General features: G+C 39.9%; 1 protein-coding gene across 4 annotated transcripts in view; it reads right to left on the bottom strand.

Annotated features, from left to right (window-relative positions):
* FAM81B (family with sequence similarity 81 member B) overlaps positions 1-18,435 on the bottom strand; it is a 45,163-nt gene that overhangs the window by 20,252 nt on the left and 6,476 nt on the right. The window contains exon 2 of one of the 4 annotated variants that reach the window (XM_087958167.1): positions 12,656-12,717. The exons of the other annotated variants lie outside the window; for them this stretch is intronic. Within the exon in view, the coding sequence (XP_087814293.1) occupies positions 12,656-12,699 (44 nt within the window). The 5' untranslated portion in view covers positions 12,700-12,717. The remainder of the gene's footprint in view (positions 1-12,655; positions 12,718-18,435) is intronic. 4 annotated transcript variants of the gene reach the window in all.

Raw genomic sequence — 18,435 nt, forward strand, 5'->3', positions numbered from 1 at the left:
TAAAATGGTGAGATCACAAATGGTCAATTAATTTATAACTTTCAGCTTAGGCCTCCTAGATTCCTATTGATCAAGGCAATTGTTCTATAATCCCTTCACACTTAAATTGCTCAATAACTGCTATATACTTATTTTGTTGGCAAAGAATAGAAGACATTTTTAATTGTTTTTTAATTGTTTTTGGGCATTTGAACCAAAATTCTTTAATTTTTTTAAATGTATTTTTCATCATTAAAATAAAAATAGCAACAATCCTATGAAGACTGAATACGGGTAGTCAGATATGGATGTCCAATCGTGTTACAGCCCGTCTTGCAGTTCAAGGCAACTCAGATGCTCTGTTTTGCCTAGTTAAAGGTTACAGACTTGAGAGTTTTGGTAGCATATAGATACCTATATCTGATCTTTTATATTATTTATACAACCATTTGCTTAGTGAGCATTCAAAGTTATAACACACTGAAAAAGTGATTTATGACCACTTTTACAGTCGCAACCATTGCAGTATTCCTGTGGTCATGTGATCAAAATCCCAATGCTTGGAAACGCTGCAACTATTTATAATGGTTGCAGTGTCCAGGGGTCATTTGATCACCTTTTGCAACTTTCTGACAAACAAGGTCACAGGTGGGACCTCACTACACTTCGGATGCTTCTGGATTGAAAGGATTAGCCAGCTATAAGCTGTTGCCCAGGGGATGCCCAAATGTGTTAACAACACACTTTCATCAGAGAGGCTCCTTACAGTTTCCTTAGGTTGACAGAAGACTTCAAAGAATTTAAAAGCAGAGAGTGGACCTATGGGAAGGTACAAGAACCAACATTGGACAGATCCAATGAAGGAGCTGGCACCTGGGTCTGGTAAAAGCTGGGAAGTATAGAAATCATTGAATAGACTGTGCATGGGTACCACAATATCCAAAGATACTCAGAACAAATGGGGCTATCTGGTGGCTTCTGCCCCCTTTGCGATTGTGGTGACATGAAGACAATAACACATGTGTATACCCGTCCTTTGTATCCTGCTCACCTGAAGACCTTATGACCATGCAACGGAACACAATTAATGTTCTTAGTTGCTGTTTAACTCGTATATATTTAATCTTGTAATCTTATAGTTAATTTTGTATTTTATGTTTTAAATTTTATGTCATATAGTATGTTTTATTTTAATTGTGATGCTTCTGACATGAATAAACAAACAAAGTCATTGGGGAAGCCAGATTCACTTAACAACCATTTTATTAACTTAACAACTGCAGTGATTTCCTAACAATTGTGGCAAGAAAGATCGTAAAATGGGGCAACCTTTACTTAACTGTTTTGCTTAGCAACTGAAATCTCGGGGTCAGCTGTGGTTGTAAGCTGAGGACTACCTATAGGTATTTGCTTGAATACTGAGTTTGAATCTGCTTCACACATCCTTTTTAAAATCCCTCTTGATCACAGCAAATACACCCAATCTCGAGTCTGATAAACACTCATGATGGAGAGATTGAAGTATTCTTGTTAAATGACCAACACCCAAGTGTTTCAAAGGCAATAGCAAAATTTTTAATTTATATACTTAGTTTATTCGAAATTATTTTGTAACATTTAATGAAATGTTAATTGTTAGGGTTTCTTCCTTTTATATGTATGTGCTATATATACCGTGTTTCTCATAAAATAAGGCCGGGCCTTATTTTTTTTTGAGCCCTGAAAAAATGGCTAGGCCGTCTTTTTTGGGGGTGACTTAATTCCCCCTTTCATCCTCATCTAGGCGCCCGCGGGCAGCCTCGCCACCAGCCGCTCCTAACGGATGATCATGGCGAAGCGCAGAGAGCTCCCTACTCCCACCAAACACCTTTGCTGCAGACCCAACACCTTTGGCACCTGCCGCTGTTGCTTTCCCTTCTGCCCATTCCACCGCCACGTTTGGAGCTGCCGCTTCCGTGTTTGGAGATGCCGCCGTGTTTGGAGTGCCACCGCCATTTGGAGCACCGCCCCCACGTTTGGAGCTGCCACTTCCGTGTTTGGAGCTGCCGCCTTGTTTGGAGTGCTGCCGCCATTTGGAGCTGCCCCCACGTTTGGAGCTGCCACTTCCGTGTTTGGAGCCATTTGGAGCACCGCTGCCACGTTTGGAGCTGCCACTTCCGTGTTTGGAGCTGCCGCCGTGTTTGGAGTGCCGCCGCCATTTGGAGCACCGCCCCCACGTTTGGAGCTGCCGCTTCCGTGTTTGGATCACTGCCGCTGTTTGGAGCACCACCACCATTTGGGGCGCCACCGCCACTCCAAAACGGCGGCAGCTCCAAACACGGCGGCAGCTCCAAACACGGAAGTGGCAGCTCCAAGCGTGGGGCGGTGCTCCAAATGGCGGCGGCACTCCAAACACGGCGGCAGCTCCGCACGGAAGCAGTTCCAAACGGGGCGTGTCAGCGGCAGCACTCAAACACGGCGGCAGCTCCAAACACGGAAGTGGCAGCTCCAAACGTGGGGGCGGTGCTCCAAATGGCGGCGGCACTCCAAACACGGCGGCAGCTCCAAACACGGAAGTGGCAGCTCCAAACGTGGCGGTAGAATGGGCAGAAGGGAAAGCAACAGCGGCAGGTGCCAAAGGTCTTGGGTGTGCAGCAAAGGTGTTTGGTGGGAGTAGGGAGCTCTCTGCGCTTCACCATGATCACCCGTTAGGAGCGGCTGGTGGCGAGGAATTACTGCCCGCGGGGCACTCCTAACGGCAAGTCCCCCCACCCTTCCCCCCATTTTGCATGTTTTAAACTGTTTTAAGCCTAAATGTTTTAAGCCTAAATTTGGGGGGAGGGGCTTAATTTGATTTTATGCCTAGAAAACATGCTGGGTCTTCCTATTGGTGGAGGCCGTATTGTTGGAGAAACACGGTAGTTATTTATGCAAGTACTAATGTTTTAGCTCTTTCATACATAATTAAATCTATAACTTCATGTCTTTCATATATTAATCAGTTCCACTCCACTAGATCATACCACTTTTGTTCAACTCCATTGCATCCTTCCCCTTTCTCTTGATTTCAGACACCCACAACAGAAATATTTTTCTTTATGAAGTCATTAATTATTTCATGTTCTTTACCCCATGTACTCATCTTACATTCCAAGTTACAATGTGGTTGTTCTTTCAGTTGTTATCAAATGGGCCTTTAAATGTTCACTTCGTTCAATCAAAACTTTCACAACATGCTTTTTCGGAAATGAGAGAATTAGAGATCATATTAGCAGCTTTAGTGTACTCATGCCATGTATAATATTCCCTGCTCATAGTAAAGAAAATACTGAGCTGTTATGGCACAATTTGGTCAGCATGCCACCAGTACAATGAAAACTTACTTTTATCCCAAGCATACTCACATTATTTTACAAAAGCTAAGATTTATAATTAAATATTATTTTGCAAACCAATTTAAAAAATAGCCCTTAAAACATATTCCCCTAATAGCTTAGGAGAATAGCAATGAAAGCACAAAAAAACCACAAAGCACTCAGTGGAGGAAGTAACAGTTGGTAGAAAACAGTAATGAGGAAAAAGTAATAATCAGTGGGGAATAGCACTTAAAACATTACTAAGGCAATAGCAGTAAATAATCCCTGGGTGAAATGGAACAACATATACACTACAGTTTTTTAGGAAAAGAGGGTCACTATATAATCTTTTCTCTGAGTGATCTGGATAAACAGTGGCAAGGAGGAAAAAGATTGGTGAAAGCATTTAAGTCAGGAGTTCAGCAGGAGACAGTGGAAAAATACACAGAGAGACTCATATTATATTGTAACATACATATAGATTAGGAGTGAGAGGAGAACAGAAAGGATAAGGATCAGAGGTGGTATTCAGCAGGTTCTGACCAGTTCTGGAGAACCAGTAGTAGAAATTGTGAGTAGTTCGTAGAACCGGCAAATACCACCTCTGACTGGAGTTTTTACAGTATCCTTCCCCTGCCACGCCCACCAAGTCATGCCCACATAACCGGTAGTAAATTTTTTTGATAAGGATGTCACACTTTCCTATTTCTCAAGAACTGGTAATAGACAGAGCCTCTAGGGGTGGGCAAACTACGGCCCGCGGACACATCCGGCCCGTTGGTCATTTTAATACGGCCCGCCTCTGGAAAAAAAAATCCCCTCTGAAAAAAAAATTGGGGCCGGCCAAAAGAGACCCGCGCCGCCAAAAATTGCACACACAACACGGAGCTGGGCAGCCGCTTCCCTGGTAGCGGGGCCAAGGCCACTGCCCGGGAACGCCCACTGCTTTCCCTTGCCAGGGCTGGGGGTGGCGTGTTGCCCTGCGCCGCGTGGCCCCCGCCTGGCAGCGTGCTTCTCAGCTGGTCTCCTCTTCCTCGGCCATACAGAACAAACAGGCAGAGAAGGAGGAGACCAGCCGGCTGGTTGGGGGAAGCTTTCTGCGCCGAAAGAGGCAGCTACTAATCTCCGGCTTTGCTCCGCTTCTCCAATGGTCTGGCACCACCCTGTTCTTCTTGTGCTGCGAAAGAGGCGGCTAATGATCTCCGGCTCCGCTCTGCTTCTCCAACATCCGGCGCCACCCTGTTCTGTGTCAGGCCCAGCAAGTCCGAGCAGCCAGCGCACAGAAGAAGGGCGGTGCCGGATGTTGGAGAAGCAGAGCGGAGCCGGAGATCATTAGCTGCCTCTTTGGCAGCACAGAAGCCTCCCCAACTGACCAGCTGCTCTCCTCCTTCTCTGTCTGTTTGTTCTGTATGGCTGAGGAGGAAGAGACCAGCCGGCTGGTTGGGGAAGCTTTCTGAGCCGAAAGAGGCAGCTACTAATCTCCGGCTTTGCTCCGCTTCTCAATGGTCCGGCACCACCCTGTTCTTCTGTGCTGCGAAAGAGGCGGCTAATGATCTCCGGCTCCGCTCTGCTTCTCCAACATCCGGCGCCACCCTGCTCTGTGTCAGGCCCAGCAAGTCCAAGCAGCCGGCGCACAGAACAGGGCAGCGCCGGATGTTGGAGAAGCAGAGTGGAGCCGGAGATCATAGCCGCCTCTTTCGCAGCACAAGAAGCCTCCCCAACTGGCCAGGTGCTCTCCTCCTTCTCTGCCTCCTTCTCTGCCTCCCCCTCTTGCTCCTCACAGTTGCCCTGAGCTGGTGCGGTTCTTTACTTGGGCAGCCAGACGCCCGCAGCAGCGCCCGCAGCAGCAACAGGCAGTTCTGCCCGGGCTCTGCTCAGGTGTCCGGCTGGGGCTGTCAGGAGTTGCTACCGCCGGCGCAGCTCCATGCGGCTCCAGTCCCGCGTTGCCTTGGGAAGGGAAAGGCAAAACCAGGAGCCGCTGAGCCTGAACCTCCGGTGCCGCTGCTGCCGTTGCAAAGCACCGCCGCGGCTCTTCCTTTTTGCCTTTCCCTTCCCGAGGCAACGTGGGACTGGAGCCGCGTGGAGCCGTGCCGGCAGTAGCAACTCCTGACTCAGGGGCCTCCGAGGGGGGGAAGGAGGAGAAGAAGGGGGGAAGGGGGGCGATTCCCAAAAATCTTGTGCTGACCCGGCCCCTCTGTCAAATTTTAAAAGTGAATGCGGCCCCCCGAGCCAAAAAGTTTGCCCACCCCTGCTCTAGATGCTCATGAAAGGGCATAACGGAAGGCATCAATTCTTCTTGGCTGTGTCATTTCAACGTGACTATTGGCATCCTAAATTTATGGTTCACCTGGAGCTGGGATTCAGATTAATTCCAAGGATGGACATTGTTATTCAGTTCCTTTCTCTGATCTAGTCTCAGATGACAAGGAACTTTGTGTAAGATAATAGGAGGAAATGGACCGGAAGGGAAAAGTTATTTGAAAGTACAGTCTCTTTGGGTGTAAGTACAAGTTCAACTTAATGAAGAACTCTAACAGGCATTTTGCACATTTCATAGTCTCAATAGCATGTCCAATATGCTAAGCACCTTTGGTGCAAAGAGGTTTCTTTCTGTAAAAAGGAAAAGCTTGCAAAGTGTTGGAAAGTGAGATAACATAGATCTGGACTCTTAATTACATAGCTTCCCTTAAGTGGCTCCAGCTGTTGATGAAAATAAGAGCTCAAAATGAGTTTTTTCTTCTCTTTCTGGCTAGAAAAGGGCAGGGGTTTTATACTGTGCCTGGTGAATGCAAATTATTCAGGGGTACCTAAATTGTAATCTCAATCAAAGAGAAGGTTGAAAAAAGTTTCATAGTTTTGACTGTCTTAAAAATTAATTGTCTTAGAATTATTTTGTTCTTTTTGTTTTCAGAATGATCAGCACTAATGAGATCTATAATGCAATGAACCTTTCACCAAAATGTCTGTACACTAGTTCCATCTCCCCGCGATTAAAGTGCTGTCCCTTTAGGCAGTCATTAAACTCAACCTGAAAGGTCACATTCACAAATGGCAAGGGGAAGAAAGAAAGGAGATTCTTCATAAACATTGCCCTCTAATAACCCTGGATGTCATTGAATACTTGACATCAAGAAAATGAATTAAAACATCCATACAATGAAAATTTGTTTTGTTTTTGTTTTTTTACAAAGCTGAGTTTGGATAAACTGTTTTCAGGAACAATTTAGGGAAAATCAAAGGGTAATCAAAACTACATTCCTAGCATTTACCTAACATAAGGGGTGAATATTCTTTTTCCCGCTGCAAGAGAAAACTATGGGATGCAGCCAAAAGTAAGAGTCAACTGATCCACAATAAAAGCATGTCCAGTTTGCAGATATAAATCACACTGGTCCATCTCATTTCTCCTTTTGGAGAAATCTACATGAAAATGGGAGGGATCATATTAGGCTTATAAAATTCAGATTGAATGTGAACAAAATTAATTGTTCAAACATGAAGACCAGATAGTATGGATTTATCCACTAAAGTCTTAATCCGAGAATGGAAAGTTGGAAGAACACTAAGAGATCTTTGGGACCAATCCCTTGCACAGTTCAGGAATCAGTTATTACAATAATCCTGACATATGTCCATCAAATTTCAGTTTAGAAACCTATAGTGAAAGAGACATTGCCACCTCTGGGACTGTTTCTTGTATAACAATGGCCAACTAAAATCTATTGCTTTGTATTATGAACCATTGCTTCTTATTCTGGCTTCTGGAACAATTTTGAATAACTGCCAGCTCTGACTTCCACATGGCAAGTCCTTCAAATACTTGAAGACAACCACCATGTCAGAATTAAATCAAATGCTAATAAGTTAGGACATTTTTTGTGATTAAAACTTATCCAGTATTTTTTTAAAAATTCATAGCTCATAGATGCATTTCCTCTTCCAGTTGAATAAATACTGAATATGTACAGCGAATTCTGCCTTTATTTTCTTATGTATGTGTTCAGCATTTTATTAAGATGTTACTTAATAGGCTTCTGTTCCCCAATATCCTAAAATACATGTATTAGGTTCCAAAGTAAAGCAAAAGTAAAGCAAGTATTGCTTTTCTGCCGATTTTGGTTGACATTAACCATCTCCATCAAAATGGATCATCTAAATCAAGCTCTGGCATCATCAGGAACCTTCCATGGTAAAAAAAATATATCCTCCAACACTCCAGCCATTTTTGCAGTCTAAAAATGGCAAAAGGAGCATTCCAAAACCCATACAAAACTCTGATCCAAAAATGGTATCATGTTAAAATTACGGTACATTATCTTCTAGGAAGGTAGTAAAAATGCATTCTTCATTTTCATTAAGCTAATCTTTTCCTGATTTTTAAAATTGCTGTGAGACTCGTATTAGAAGAAAACTCAGGACTGCCCAGAAAACACTAGCTTTGTTTTTTTATTAGTCTTCATACTCAATAGGAAAAAATTAAGATGCAGGAAAAGGAAAGGAAGAGGAGAGACATCAAGGTAACAGAAATTCACAGCTCCTTATTCAATTGCCTTGTTCTATGATGTATTGTTCTAGCTCATTTACATAGGAGCCATATTACCATGCTAAGATAAATGGATTCGGCATTTCTTTCTCCCACAGCACACTTGTCAATAAAGCCTTCCATGTCTGAACTGAAAGATGTTGTCTCTGTCTGTAATGGGAGAAATATTTTTCTCCAACTATTGACACCAATGGAAGGCATTTTTTCCTTAACTTCCAAGCTAGGAGAGAGATTTTAGTAGTACGCTGAGGTGAAAATTAATCATTTGCTTCACAAGCACATATTTCCCCTAAAAATTACACCAGTGTGGGAATTAAACTGATTAAAATCAGTTGGCAGCAATAAAAGCCACAGAACTTCTATAATATAACAATATATCTTAGAAGGAAAAAATGTTGATGAAACATGTTTAGGGCTTGAGAAGAATCTTTCCAAACAGAACCTCCAGTTGTGTTCAACCAACATTCCAATTCAGATTGAACAAATTCATAGCATTTAAAAAACAGCACACATTGTGGGTACTATATAGGGAAAGTTTGTCCTGGAAAACACATTTGGAATTTGGGCATCAGGACCCAAGGCCTAGCTATCTGCTCACAAAATGGTGTTTATCTTTGGAATTAAATATAGATACATCTGTAACACTGTCTAATATACCATTGAAAAATAGAAGGATGCTTAAATAGGACCCGCGGGGCCAGCCTGTAAATAGCAAAGGACCGGCCTCCGGTGCCTCTGGCAGCCAAAATGGGGTGTGGCCCGTTTTCAGCCTGGACAGCCTCCTACAGCACTTTATCGGCCAAAACGGGGTGCAGGGGCCCATGCATAGCCTTCCGGGGCCCATTTTTGGCCTGAATGGCCTCCTGGATTTTGACCTGGATGGCCACTTTCCCAGCCAAAACAGGCAAGTACACCCACCATGCCTCATTTTGGCTGGAAAAGGTGTTGGCCCGTGAAGGAGAACTACAATGCTGATCCAGCCCTCGAAGAAATCCAGTTTGACACACCTGCTGTATCCTGATGGTGAAAATATCAAATTAGCTAGGTAAACACTAGAATAAGAATGAGAGCTACAAAATATTACACTCTTCATAATTATATAAGAGATCTCTTAAAGAAATCACTTGAAAATTGGAAGAGAAATTGCTTCTGCAAATGTTTTTAGTAATCAAAGCATTTAAAAAAACAACTCAGCAACAGCATGTGCTTTTTAAATCCACAAAGGAAAATAAATCATAGGAGTGACAAATGTTATAGAAACGCCCATAGTGTTGGGGACTTGTGTCTTTAACAGCAGTCATTAAGGTTAGCGGTAGCTCTCAAACGACATAGACTTCTGTAAATAAGTCATAATCTGTCTGACTGTAAACTGACAGGAACGATGCTAAATTATATTCATTTTTCAAACAGCTTGATCCTAACTCAATTGTGGAATTAATTATACATGAATCCACAGTTCCAAGATCTTAGAAGCTAGAAACTAAATGATGTAATTGCAGCATGGCCCCGGTGCCCTGTATCTAATGGTAAAAAGGTAAATATTGCTTTGCAATAAAAAGATAAAAGATGCACTCAAGTTGTATTCAATTCTTGATGGCTTGTTTTGGCAGCATTTAGAAAAATAGCTTGTTACAATCTTCTTTGTGATTTTTTTAAAATTTCCCATTCTAGCAAACATTTGTGGAATTTTCAGTGTTTTCCCCATAAAATCCTAAGTCAGGTTTACTCTACTCCTGTGATGGCAAGCCTATGGCACACATGCCAGAAGTGGCACGCAGAGCCATCTCCACCAGCACGCAAGCTGTCGTCCCAGAGCAGGTCCACTGCGCAGGCGTGTGCCGCCCACCTGATCGTTGGATAGCTGCCACACATGTGCGGGGGGCATACAGGAGATGCACGCACATGCGCAGAAATGCGTATCACGCATGGGGGGATCACATGTGCATGCGCAGAGATGTGTGCGGTGTGGGGGTTGTGCGGGCATGTGCAGGGCTGCCCCTGCGTGCATTGCCTTATGGGTTCTGGCAAACATGTGTGCATGCGCATGTGCGCGTGCACACTTTTGGCACGCGAGGACGGAAAGGTTAGCCATCACTGCTCTACTCAGATTCTAAATCAGATAATAATAATAGCGCTTCGACTTATATACCGCCCCCATAGTGCTTTATAGCACTTTCTGAGCAATTTACAAATGTCAGCATAGTAGTAGCATGTTACAATCTTCTTTGTGATTTTTAAAAATTAACCATTCTAGCAAACATCTGTGGAATTTTCAGTGTTTTCCCCATAAAATCCTAGCTCAGGTTTACTCTACTCAGGTTCTAAATCAGATAATAGTAATACCACTTAGACTTATATACTGCCCCCATAGTGCTTTACAGCAATTTACAAATGGCAGCATATTTCCCCAATAATCTGGATCCTCATTTTAGCAACCTTGGAAGGATGGAAGGCTCAGTCAACCTTGAGCTGGTCAGTTGTGAACTCCTGACTGTGGGCAGAATTAGTATGAATACTGCATTCTAACTACTGCATCACCATGGCTCCACATTATTTATGCCGTTTGGGTGATTTAACACAGTAATGAAAATTCACTACATTTAGAAATATATACCAGGAGACTTAATTAAAAATGCTCATACTTCATTCTAAGCAGATGTAGGAAGGCCAAATAACATGGCTCAGTAGCAATGAAATCCTGCCCAACAGGTGCCCCTCTGGTTTCCCAGAGTTACTTTCCTGCCACTGCAAGATTGAAGAAAATGAACACTGGTTCTACTTCACCATCTGCAAAAAAGAACTGTCTACTGCAGGGGTCTCCACACTTGGCAACTTTAAGAGTTGTGGGCTTTAACTCCTAGATTTCCTCAGCTATGGTTTAACGTTGGCTGGCTGAAGAATTCTGAGAGTTGAAGTCCACAATTCTGACAGTTGAAGTCCACAAGTCTTAAGGTTGGCTGGCTGAGGAATTCTAGGAGTTGAAGTCTACAAGATGCATATGGAAATTCAGTAAAAGCAATCCATGGATTAAGTACATCTGACTTAAAGACAACCACTAGATACAAATGGGCTGCCTTTCAGTAACAATTGTGGACAGCATTTTCTTCCTCAAGCAGAAGAACTGCTGAGGCTGCATGTGTTTAATATACAACCTATTTTCAGTGGTTCCTAAAAGGATTGCACAGCTTCAACATTTGTTAGCTTGAGGAAAGACAACGCTGTCCACCAGTTTTAGTAATAGGCTGTCCATTTGTAAGTATATATTTTAACTCAAAGGTGCTTTTTCCAAAGGCAACTGGACTTTCTTGCTTTTAACTTTGAAAATGTTTCACTTCTCACCCAAGAAGTTTCTTCAGTTCAAAAAAAAAGACCCCAGAAAGTCCAGTTGCCTTTTGGAAAAAGCACTTTTGGGACAATCATGACCTGGATGCTTGAGAATTTCCATTCTGCGAAAAGCTGCATGAGTCTTTGCAGTCAAGGATAAATATTTTAGGCTTTCTGACCTTCTCAAATCAATACCAATATGTTCATAATGATTACAACAATCTTGCACCCATTTGCTTATTCATTCATTTGCAGTTTGTACTTTACTTAGCTCAGCTCATTCCCGCCCCCATGCATTTACTACCATGTATCTTTGAACAGATGCGATTAATCCTTTCTGTACCAGACATTTTCAACACTCAATTTTGTGGAAAGTGTTTCTTAGTGTTCCCAAATTCATACTTTAATTACATGTGTTCAAGATGTAAACTAATTATTTCTGCTAGGATAAATAAAGATCACAAGGAATGTGATTGTTGTTACAAATTTGAGTAGCTCTGAAAGACCTTTGTCCAAAAAAGAATTAAAATAAAATTGAAGAGAAGTTTTCATATATTATTTAATATTGGAGCAAGTTCATTTATTGCAGTATAAATAGTATAATATAGTTTGGGAAAATAAATAATGGGCAAATGGTCTGGATAAAATCTAAGAAGCTGATTCTGCTAACGAGATGTATGCAATTTGGTCAAAAGGGCAGCCATAATAGTGGAACACAGATAAAAAACTGGAAGTTGCCATTTTATTTTTTTCACCACATCCCCAGAAACACTTTGTTGTGGGTAAAGGAATTTCCTTGGTTACCAATACTTGGAGTAGACGCCAAAAAAAAAAAAAAAAGAGGAAATATTATCTTTGAGCAGTTACTTAAATAGCCTATACCTTTGGACAGCGTTCTCAAGAAAAAATATGAAGCTCTTAACTGCCATCATAAGAAAGCCATATGGTAAAGGAATTAATGTAGTTCAAACATAAGTCTTAAATAATTTTTGTTTTATAAGCTTTTTAATGTCAAAACTATGTTTTTACATGTTTCTTGCCTCAAAATGACAGAAATTATGCTCCCAATGTTTGGTGGCCCAAACTAGCTCCTCAGATACAAACAAACAAGAAGGTTACAGGGTTGTATGTGATTCTGGAATCTGGTTACTCATAGGACATAATTTAATGCTTTACAAAGAAGCTTCCCTGAGGCTTGGACCAAATATAACCCTTCTCACAGGTCACAGCTGTGAGAAAATAGGAAACTTGTTTTCTAGTTGTAACGAATCAACTTGCGAAGCACAACTATGATTAGTTTAAATAAAGATTTATTAATGCAAGTCAGAAATGCTACTTTTAAATTATTATAGTTTAGCTAATCATAATTCACAGTTAACAAAACATGAATATTTCCAATTTTCTTCTCCTTTGCTTTTGTTTTAGTATACTTATAACTTGTGATCACTGAAAGGCTAGAATATGATTCACTTACTTCTCAGGGTATTTAACCAACTCTGCAGTGTTCTCTGTTGACATTTTTATTTGAAGTATTATCTGTTATAAAAGAAACATTTTTTCACATTCATTAAATTAATCATTGTAACCTATTAAGGTAGTAAACATCACATTATTAAATGGCTTGCAAAAATTTTAAAATAAGTCAGATAAAGAACATTAATCTTTTTAGTTCTATTTATGTAGAACACAGTCAATGTTAGCAAGTAAGGCAATAACTGGAATTCATCTAATCAGGTGTGAGCCTACAAATACAGACTATTAATGTTAACATACAGTAATAATTATACATAGTATAATTATTTTGCTCATACTCATGTTAAAATTCAACTAATTTCAAAAAAAAAGGAAATGAAAATTTGATCTTTTCACCCAGCAGCACAACTTCTTAACACTGCTTAAAAGAAATCTTTTAAAATCTTTTTATATAGTATAGCATGATGACATTACAATGCAGAGTATAGACTAGGAAAACATAGTACTACTGGTACAAGACGATATGTGAAGATCTTTCATGTGGAACTTTAATTCTTCCTAACTATGTTCTTAATTGTGAATTTGCTTCAAGCAATGAAAAAGAAACCTGATCTGAGCACAGAAAATTATCAATTTGATAATAAGTTAACAAACTGAAACATGATTCCTAGACCAGCCACCTGAGTTTTTTTGTTTTCAGTCAGAGCAGTTTGTTTTTAATTGGCAAAGTGTAAAGGAATGTATTTATTCCACCCGATTGATGAAACTGAACTTCTAGGATAACCAAATAACTTCTTTTGATTTAGTTTAGACATCTTAGACAACATGAGAGAAAGAATATCTGATAAAATAAAATTTCTATGTTATGGAACTTCAACACTGACAAAAATCTTGATCTATGTCTTCTTTAGCTATTGAATAACTTGGTTGAAAACATTTCATAAATATCTTTAGGAACTTTTTTTGGGGGGTGTCTAATCCAAGTGGGAGAACATTTAAATGAGTGAAATTAGTAGTGGGTAGCACCATTCATCAAGATACAAGAACCCTATCCAGTATACACATTTCTCTCTTCTAAGATAAGAGAATGACCAGCGAGCTTACGTGAAATTTTTGTGATAGGTAATTGCTTCTATCACTTCTTAGCATCTATGGCTTGAGGTACTGTCTAATGATAGAGATAGCCCTGATAGCTGTTCATTGATATTGGTTGTACTCTTGTAGGCAAAAGTTTGAAGTTACTAATTTGATCTACCACTGCAGAAAGAGGTAGAATGTGACAAGCCAAACTTCTACCTGAGACTCTTCAGTCAGCCAGATTACTGAGCAGAGGTTTAGAAATGTTTGTTATTTTTGTTTTGATTTATTGCTGTAAGGCATCTTCTAAATATTCTGTTCTCAGAATTGGCCTACAGAGTTGGCTTACTGCTATTGCTCACAGCTATATGACATCTGTGAACAACAGTAATAGTAAGCTAAAGAAATTGGAGGCACAAGATAAGGAAAAGGAAAAAAATATAGCTAAAACTGATTTAAACCAACATCGTTCATTATATTTCTCCAAACTTTCTATCCTGGTTAACCATGGTTGCTTTAACCATCTGTATACTGTACATTGTTTTATATCTTTCAACTGAACTCTTTCAGTTCCATTGACACACAACTTCCTCAGTCTTTCCCTTATTTTCTACTCATTCACTCTTCATTCATATATGTTAGTGATTCTCCCTTTATGACGAATCACCTCTACTTCTTTTATATTGGTCAATCACTTATATTATTTTCAATCCATATTCACTCAGGAGACATTTGACCTTATCTCTTCTTGTCTTATAATACTCCACACATACAGACAGACACACAGGAACACACACACCCCTCACAGGTGCCCTAGTCACACTACATTCAACTTTTATGCATCCCTTCATGAAGCCAACTCATATTTTCCTTTCCCCCCAGCAAATATTAATTTATCCCTTCAGATATAATACTACCCACTTTTAGCAACATTTTTGTATCTTAGAAATTGTTCTATTATTTTCCCATATTTTTCCCATATTGTTCTATTATTTTCCGGTTTGTCGGCTTCGCGAGCGGCAGGGATTTGCGAAGCTGCGCGATCCCTGCCGCTCTAGCCGTTTTTGGGGCTCCGACCCAGCCGGGTACGGAGCAAGGCTGCCCTGCAGGGGCAGCTGAAGGTAGGGGGATCCGGAGAAGGGTTTGGGGGTGCTGCAGACTCCCTCCCTGGCCGGCAGAACTCCCTTTTCCCAGGACGGTGCAGCGGCGGTCTGTAATGGCCGCCACAAAGAAGCTGGCAGCCGGGTAAGAATGCGCAGGAGGAAGTGGAGAAAGTGATTGAGAGGAGAAAGTTTTTCTTGGCTCCTAGGACTCTAAGACATATCTAATAAAATTCCTGAAAAGTATGACTTTCTGAATAATACCTGCCAGAAGAGGAAAAAAGCGGCTGTGAAGGTGCTGAAAGGATAGCTTTCCCTCTTTTCCTACGGAATAAATAACTGGATATTAAGAAACCTATTTCTTTTAGGTGAAAATTGGTTTTAAGCGATGAGTGGGAAGAGAGAGGATTAAAAAGAAAACATTTGTATGCTAAGATTTGTTGGAGCAGATGCCTTAAGGATTTGAAGACTAGAATATATTGCAATAAGATTTTAAACAGATTTGGACTTTCTTTCTCTTGGATTGATATTGCCCCAGAAGGAGAAAGTGAGAATTCTGCCTTGGTTTGGACTGACTGATAACTTTGGGACTGTTTTTTTTTATTTTATTTTCTTTGAATATTCTGGTTGTTGTAAGAAGAAAGAAGGGGAAAAGAAAAGAAAAGATTTATAATGGCTCTTTCTGTTGAGGAACTAAGAAAAGAATATGAACAAGCAAAAAAAAATGGTAAAGATGGTGTGGAAGAAGCTTTCCTTTTCTTAGAAATGGCGCTTATTAATTATCAACAAACATTACAACAGATGAAGACAGCAGAGGAACAAGAAAGAAAGAAAGGAGCCATCTTTAATGAATCTCAGAACTTGATCCAGAAAGAAGGAAGAGAGAAAGAAAAGAAAAGAAGAGAAAAGAAGAAAATTAAAGGACTTAAGGACTTAAGATCTAAAAACATTTAAGAAAGGGAAAATAAGGTGCAAAACCAATATGATGATAGTAAACAAAAGGGAAAAGGAATACGACAGAGAAGGGAAGCTGGCAAGGCAGAGGCTAGAAGAAGGGGGGGGTAGAAAGGTTTGTTGGGAGAAGAAAGAAAGGGAAAAGGTGGAGAAAAGCTACAATGTCTTGAAATTAAATGAAAAAAAGAAACTTTTTTTGGATAATGGATAAAGTATAATTTAAAAAAAAAAAAAAGATTTTGCAAGGTACATAAGATGAGATGGTAGTATTGTAATGATTTAAGAGTTGATAAGAGATTAAAATGTTAAAATGTTTAAAAATGATTGGCTTTAAAACTTAATAATAGGGGAGGTTTAGAATATTGTTTTAATTAAAGAGTTTAATAAGACTATGGTATTGATGTTATTATAAAATTTTTATTATAGTATCTTTTTTTTAATATTTGGATTTATTGTCTAATTATGTACTTAATTATGTTGGATGTATTAGTTAGATAGAATGTACCAAGCAAAATCGGATTGGGTATTAGATATTATTTTAAAGATTAATTTGATTAACTTAGGGGGGAGATAGAAAGGCATCATACTCTGATTAATGATTTCAGGAGAAACTTATTTTCTTTTTTTTTTTTATAAGGAATGAGACAAAGGGATGATAAAAATGGACAAAAGATATAAATATAATGATTCAAATTAAGATGATTAATTAAGATAGAAGTAAGAAGTGTGAAACATGTGGGGAAGTTAATATAGAAGGCTTAGAATGGTAAATAAAATAAGTAATGATATGTAAGATGAGCATGAATATAATTGAAGTCCATGAAGAGAGAGACACCTGGGTCCAAGTTACTTTCCAAAAAGATTTTTTTTTATGTTTTGTGTGTTGTGTGTATATGTCTTTTTGGGGGGAGAATTAGTTAAAAATTGTAGAAATATAGATTGAGAATAATGGTAATTAAGTCAGAAAGAAACAGATGAAATAATAATAATGATATTGAATAAGAGTAAAGAGAAGTAAAGAGAAATTGAATAAGAGGTTTTGGTATGTTGTATGGAAATGGTTTAAAACAGAATTATAATTTATCTGACTTGTTAAATTGACAATGAAAAAAGGTTTAAACATGTAATGAATAATGACAATTTGTGTGTTTTAAAAATTAATAAAACTTGTTTAAAAAAAAAAAAACAGCAGTCATTAAGGTTAGCGGTAGCTCTCAAACGACATAGACTTCTGTAAATAAGTCATAATCTGTCTGACTGTAAACTGACAGGAACGATGCTAAATTATATTCATTTTTCAAACAGCTTGATCCTAACTCAATTGTGGAATTAATTATACATGAATCCACAGTTCCAAGATCTTAGAAGCTAGAAACTAAATGATGTAATTGCAGCATGGCCCCGGTGCCCTGTATCTAATGGTAAAAAGGTAAATATTGCTTTGCAATAAAAAGATAAAAGATGCACTCAAGTTGTATTCAATTCTTGATGGCTTGTTTTGGCAGCATTTAGAAAAATAGCTTGTTACAATCTTCTTTGTGATTTTTTAAAATTTCCCATTCTAGCAAACATTTGTGGAATTTTCAGTGTTTTCCCCATAAAATCCTAAGTCAGGTTTACTCTACTCCTGTGATGGCAAGCCTATGGCACACATGCCAGAAGTGGCACGCAGAGCCATCTCCACCAGCACGCAAGCTGTCGTCCCAGAGCAGGTCCACTGCGCAGGCGTGTGCCGCCCACCTGATCGTTGGATAGCTGCCACACATGTGCGGGGGCATACAGGAGATGCACGCACATGCGCAGAAATGCGTATCACGCATGGGGGATCACATGTGCATGCGCAGAGATGTGTGCGGTGTGGGGGTTGTGCGGGCATGTGCAGGGCTGCCCCTGCGTGCATTGCCTTATGGGTTCTGGCAAACATGTGTGCATGCGCATGTGCGCGTGCACACTTTTGGCACGCGAGGACAGAAAGGTTAGCCATCACTGCTCTACTCAGATTCTAAATCAGATAATAATAATAGCGCTTCGACTTATATACCGCCCCCATAGTGCTTTATAGCACTTTCTGAGCAATTTACAAATGTCAGCATAGTAGTAGCATGTTACAATCTTCTTTGTGATTTTTAAAAATTAACCATTCTAGCAAACATCTGTGGAATTTTCAGTGTTTTCCCCATAAAATCCTAGCTCAGGTTTACTCTACTCAGGTTCTAAATCAGATAATAGTAATAGCACTTAGACTTATATACTGCCCCCATAGTGCTTTACAGCAATTTATAAATGGCAGCATATTTCCCCCAATAATCTGGATCCTCATTTTAGCAACCTTGGAAGGATGGAAGGCTCAGTCAACCTTGAGCTGGTCAGTTGTGAACTCCTGACTGTGGGCAGAATTAGTATGAATACTGCATTCTAACTACTGCATCACCATGGCTCCACATTATTTATGCCGTTTGGGTGATTTAACACAGTAATGAAAATTCACTACATTTAGAAATATATACCAGGAGACTTAATTAAAAATGCTCATATTTCATTCTAAGCAGATGTAGGAAGGCCAAATAACATGGCTCAGTAGCAATGAAATCCTGCCCAACAGATGCCCCTCTGGTTTCCCAGAGTTACTTTCCGGCCACAGCAAGATTGA

The sequence above is a fragment of the Notechis scutatus genome, chromosome 2 (genome assembly GCF_049901735.1).
Source record: "Notechis scutatus isolate UNSWTSFEM ecotype Mainland chromosome 2, rNotScu1.2, whole genome shotgun sequence".
In the NCBI taxonomy this organism is placed as follows: Eukaryota; Metazoa; Chordata; class Lepidosauria; order Squamata; family Elapidae; genus Notechis; species Notechis scutatus.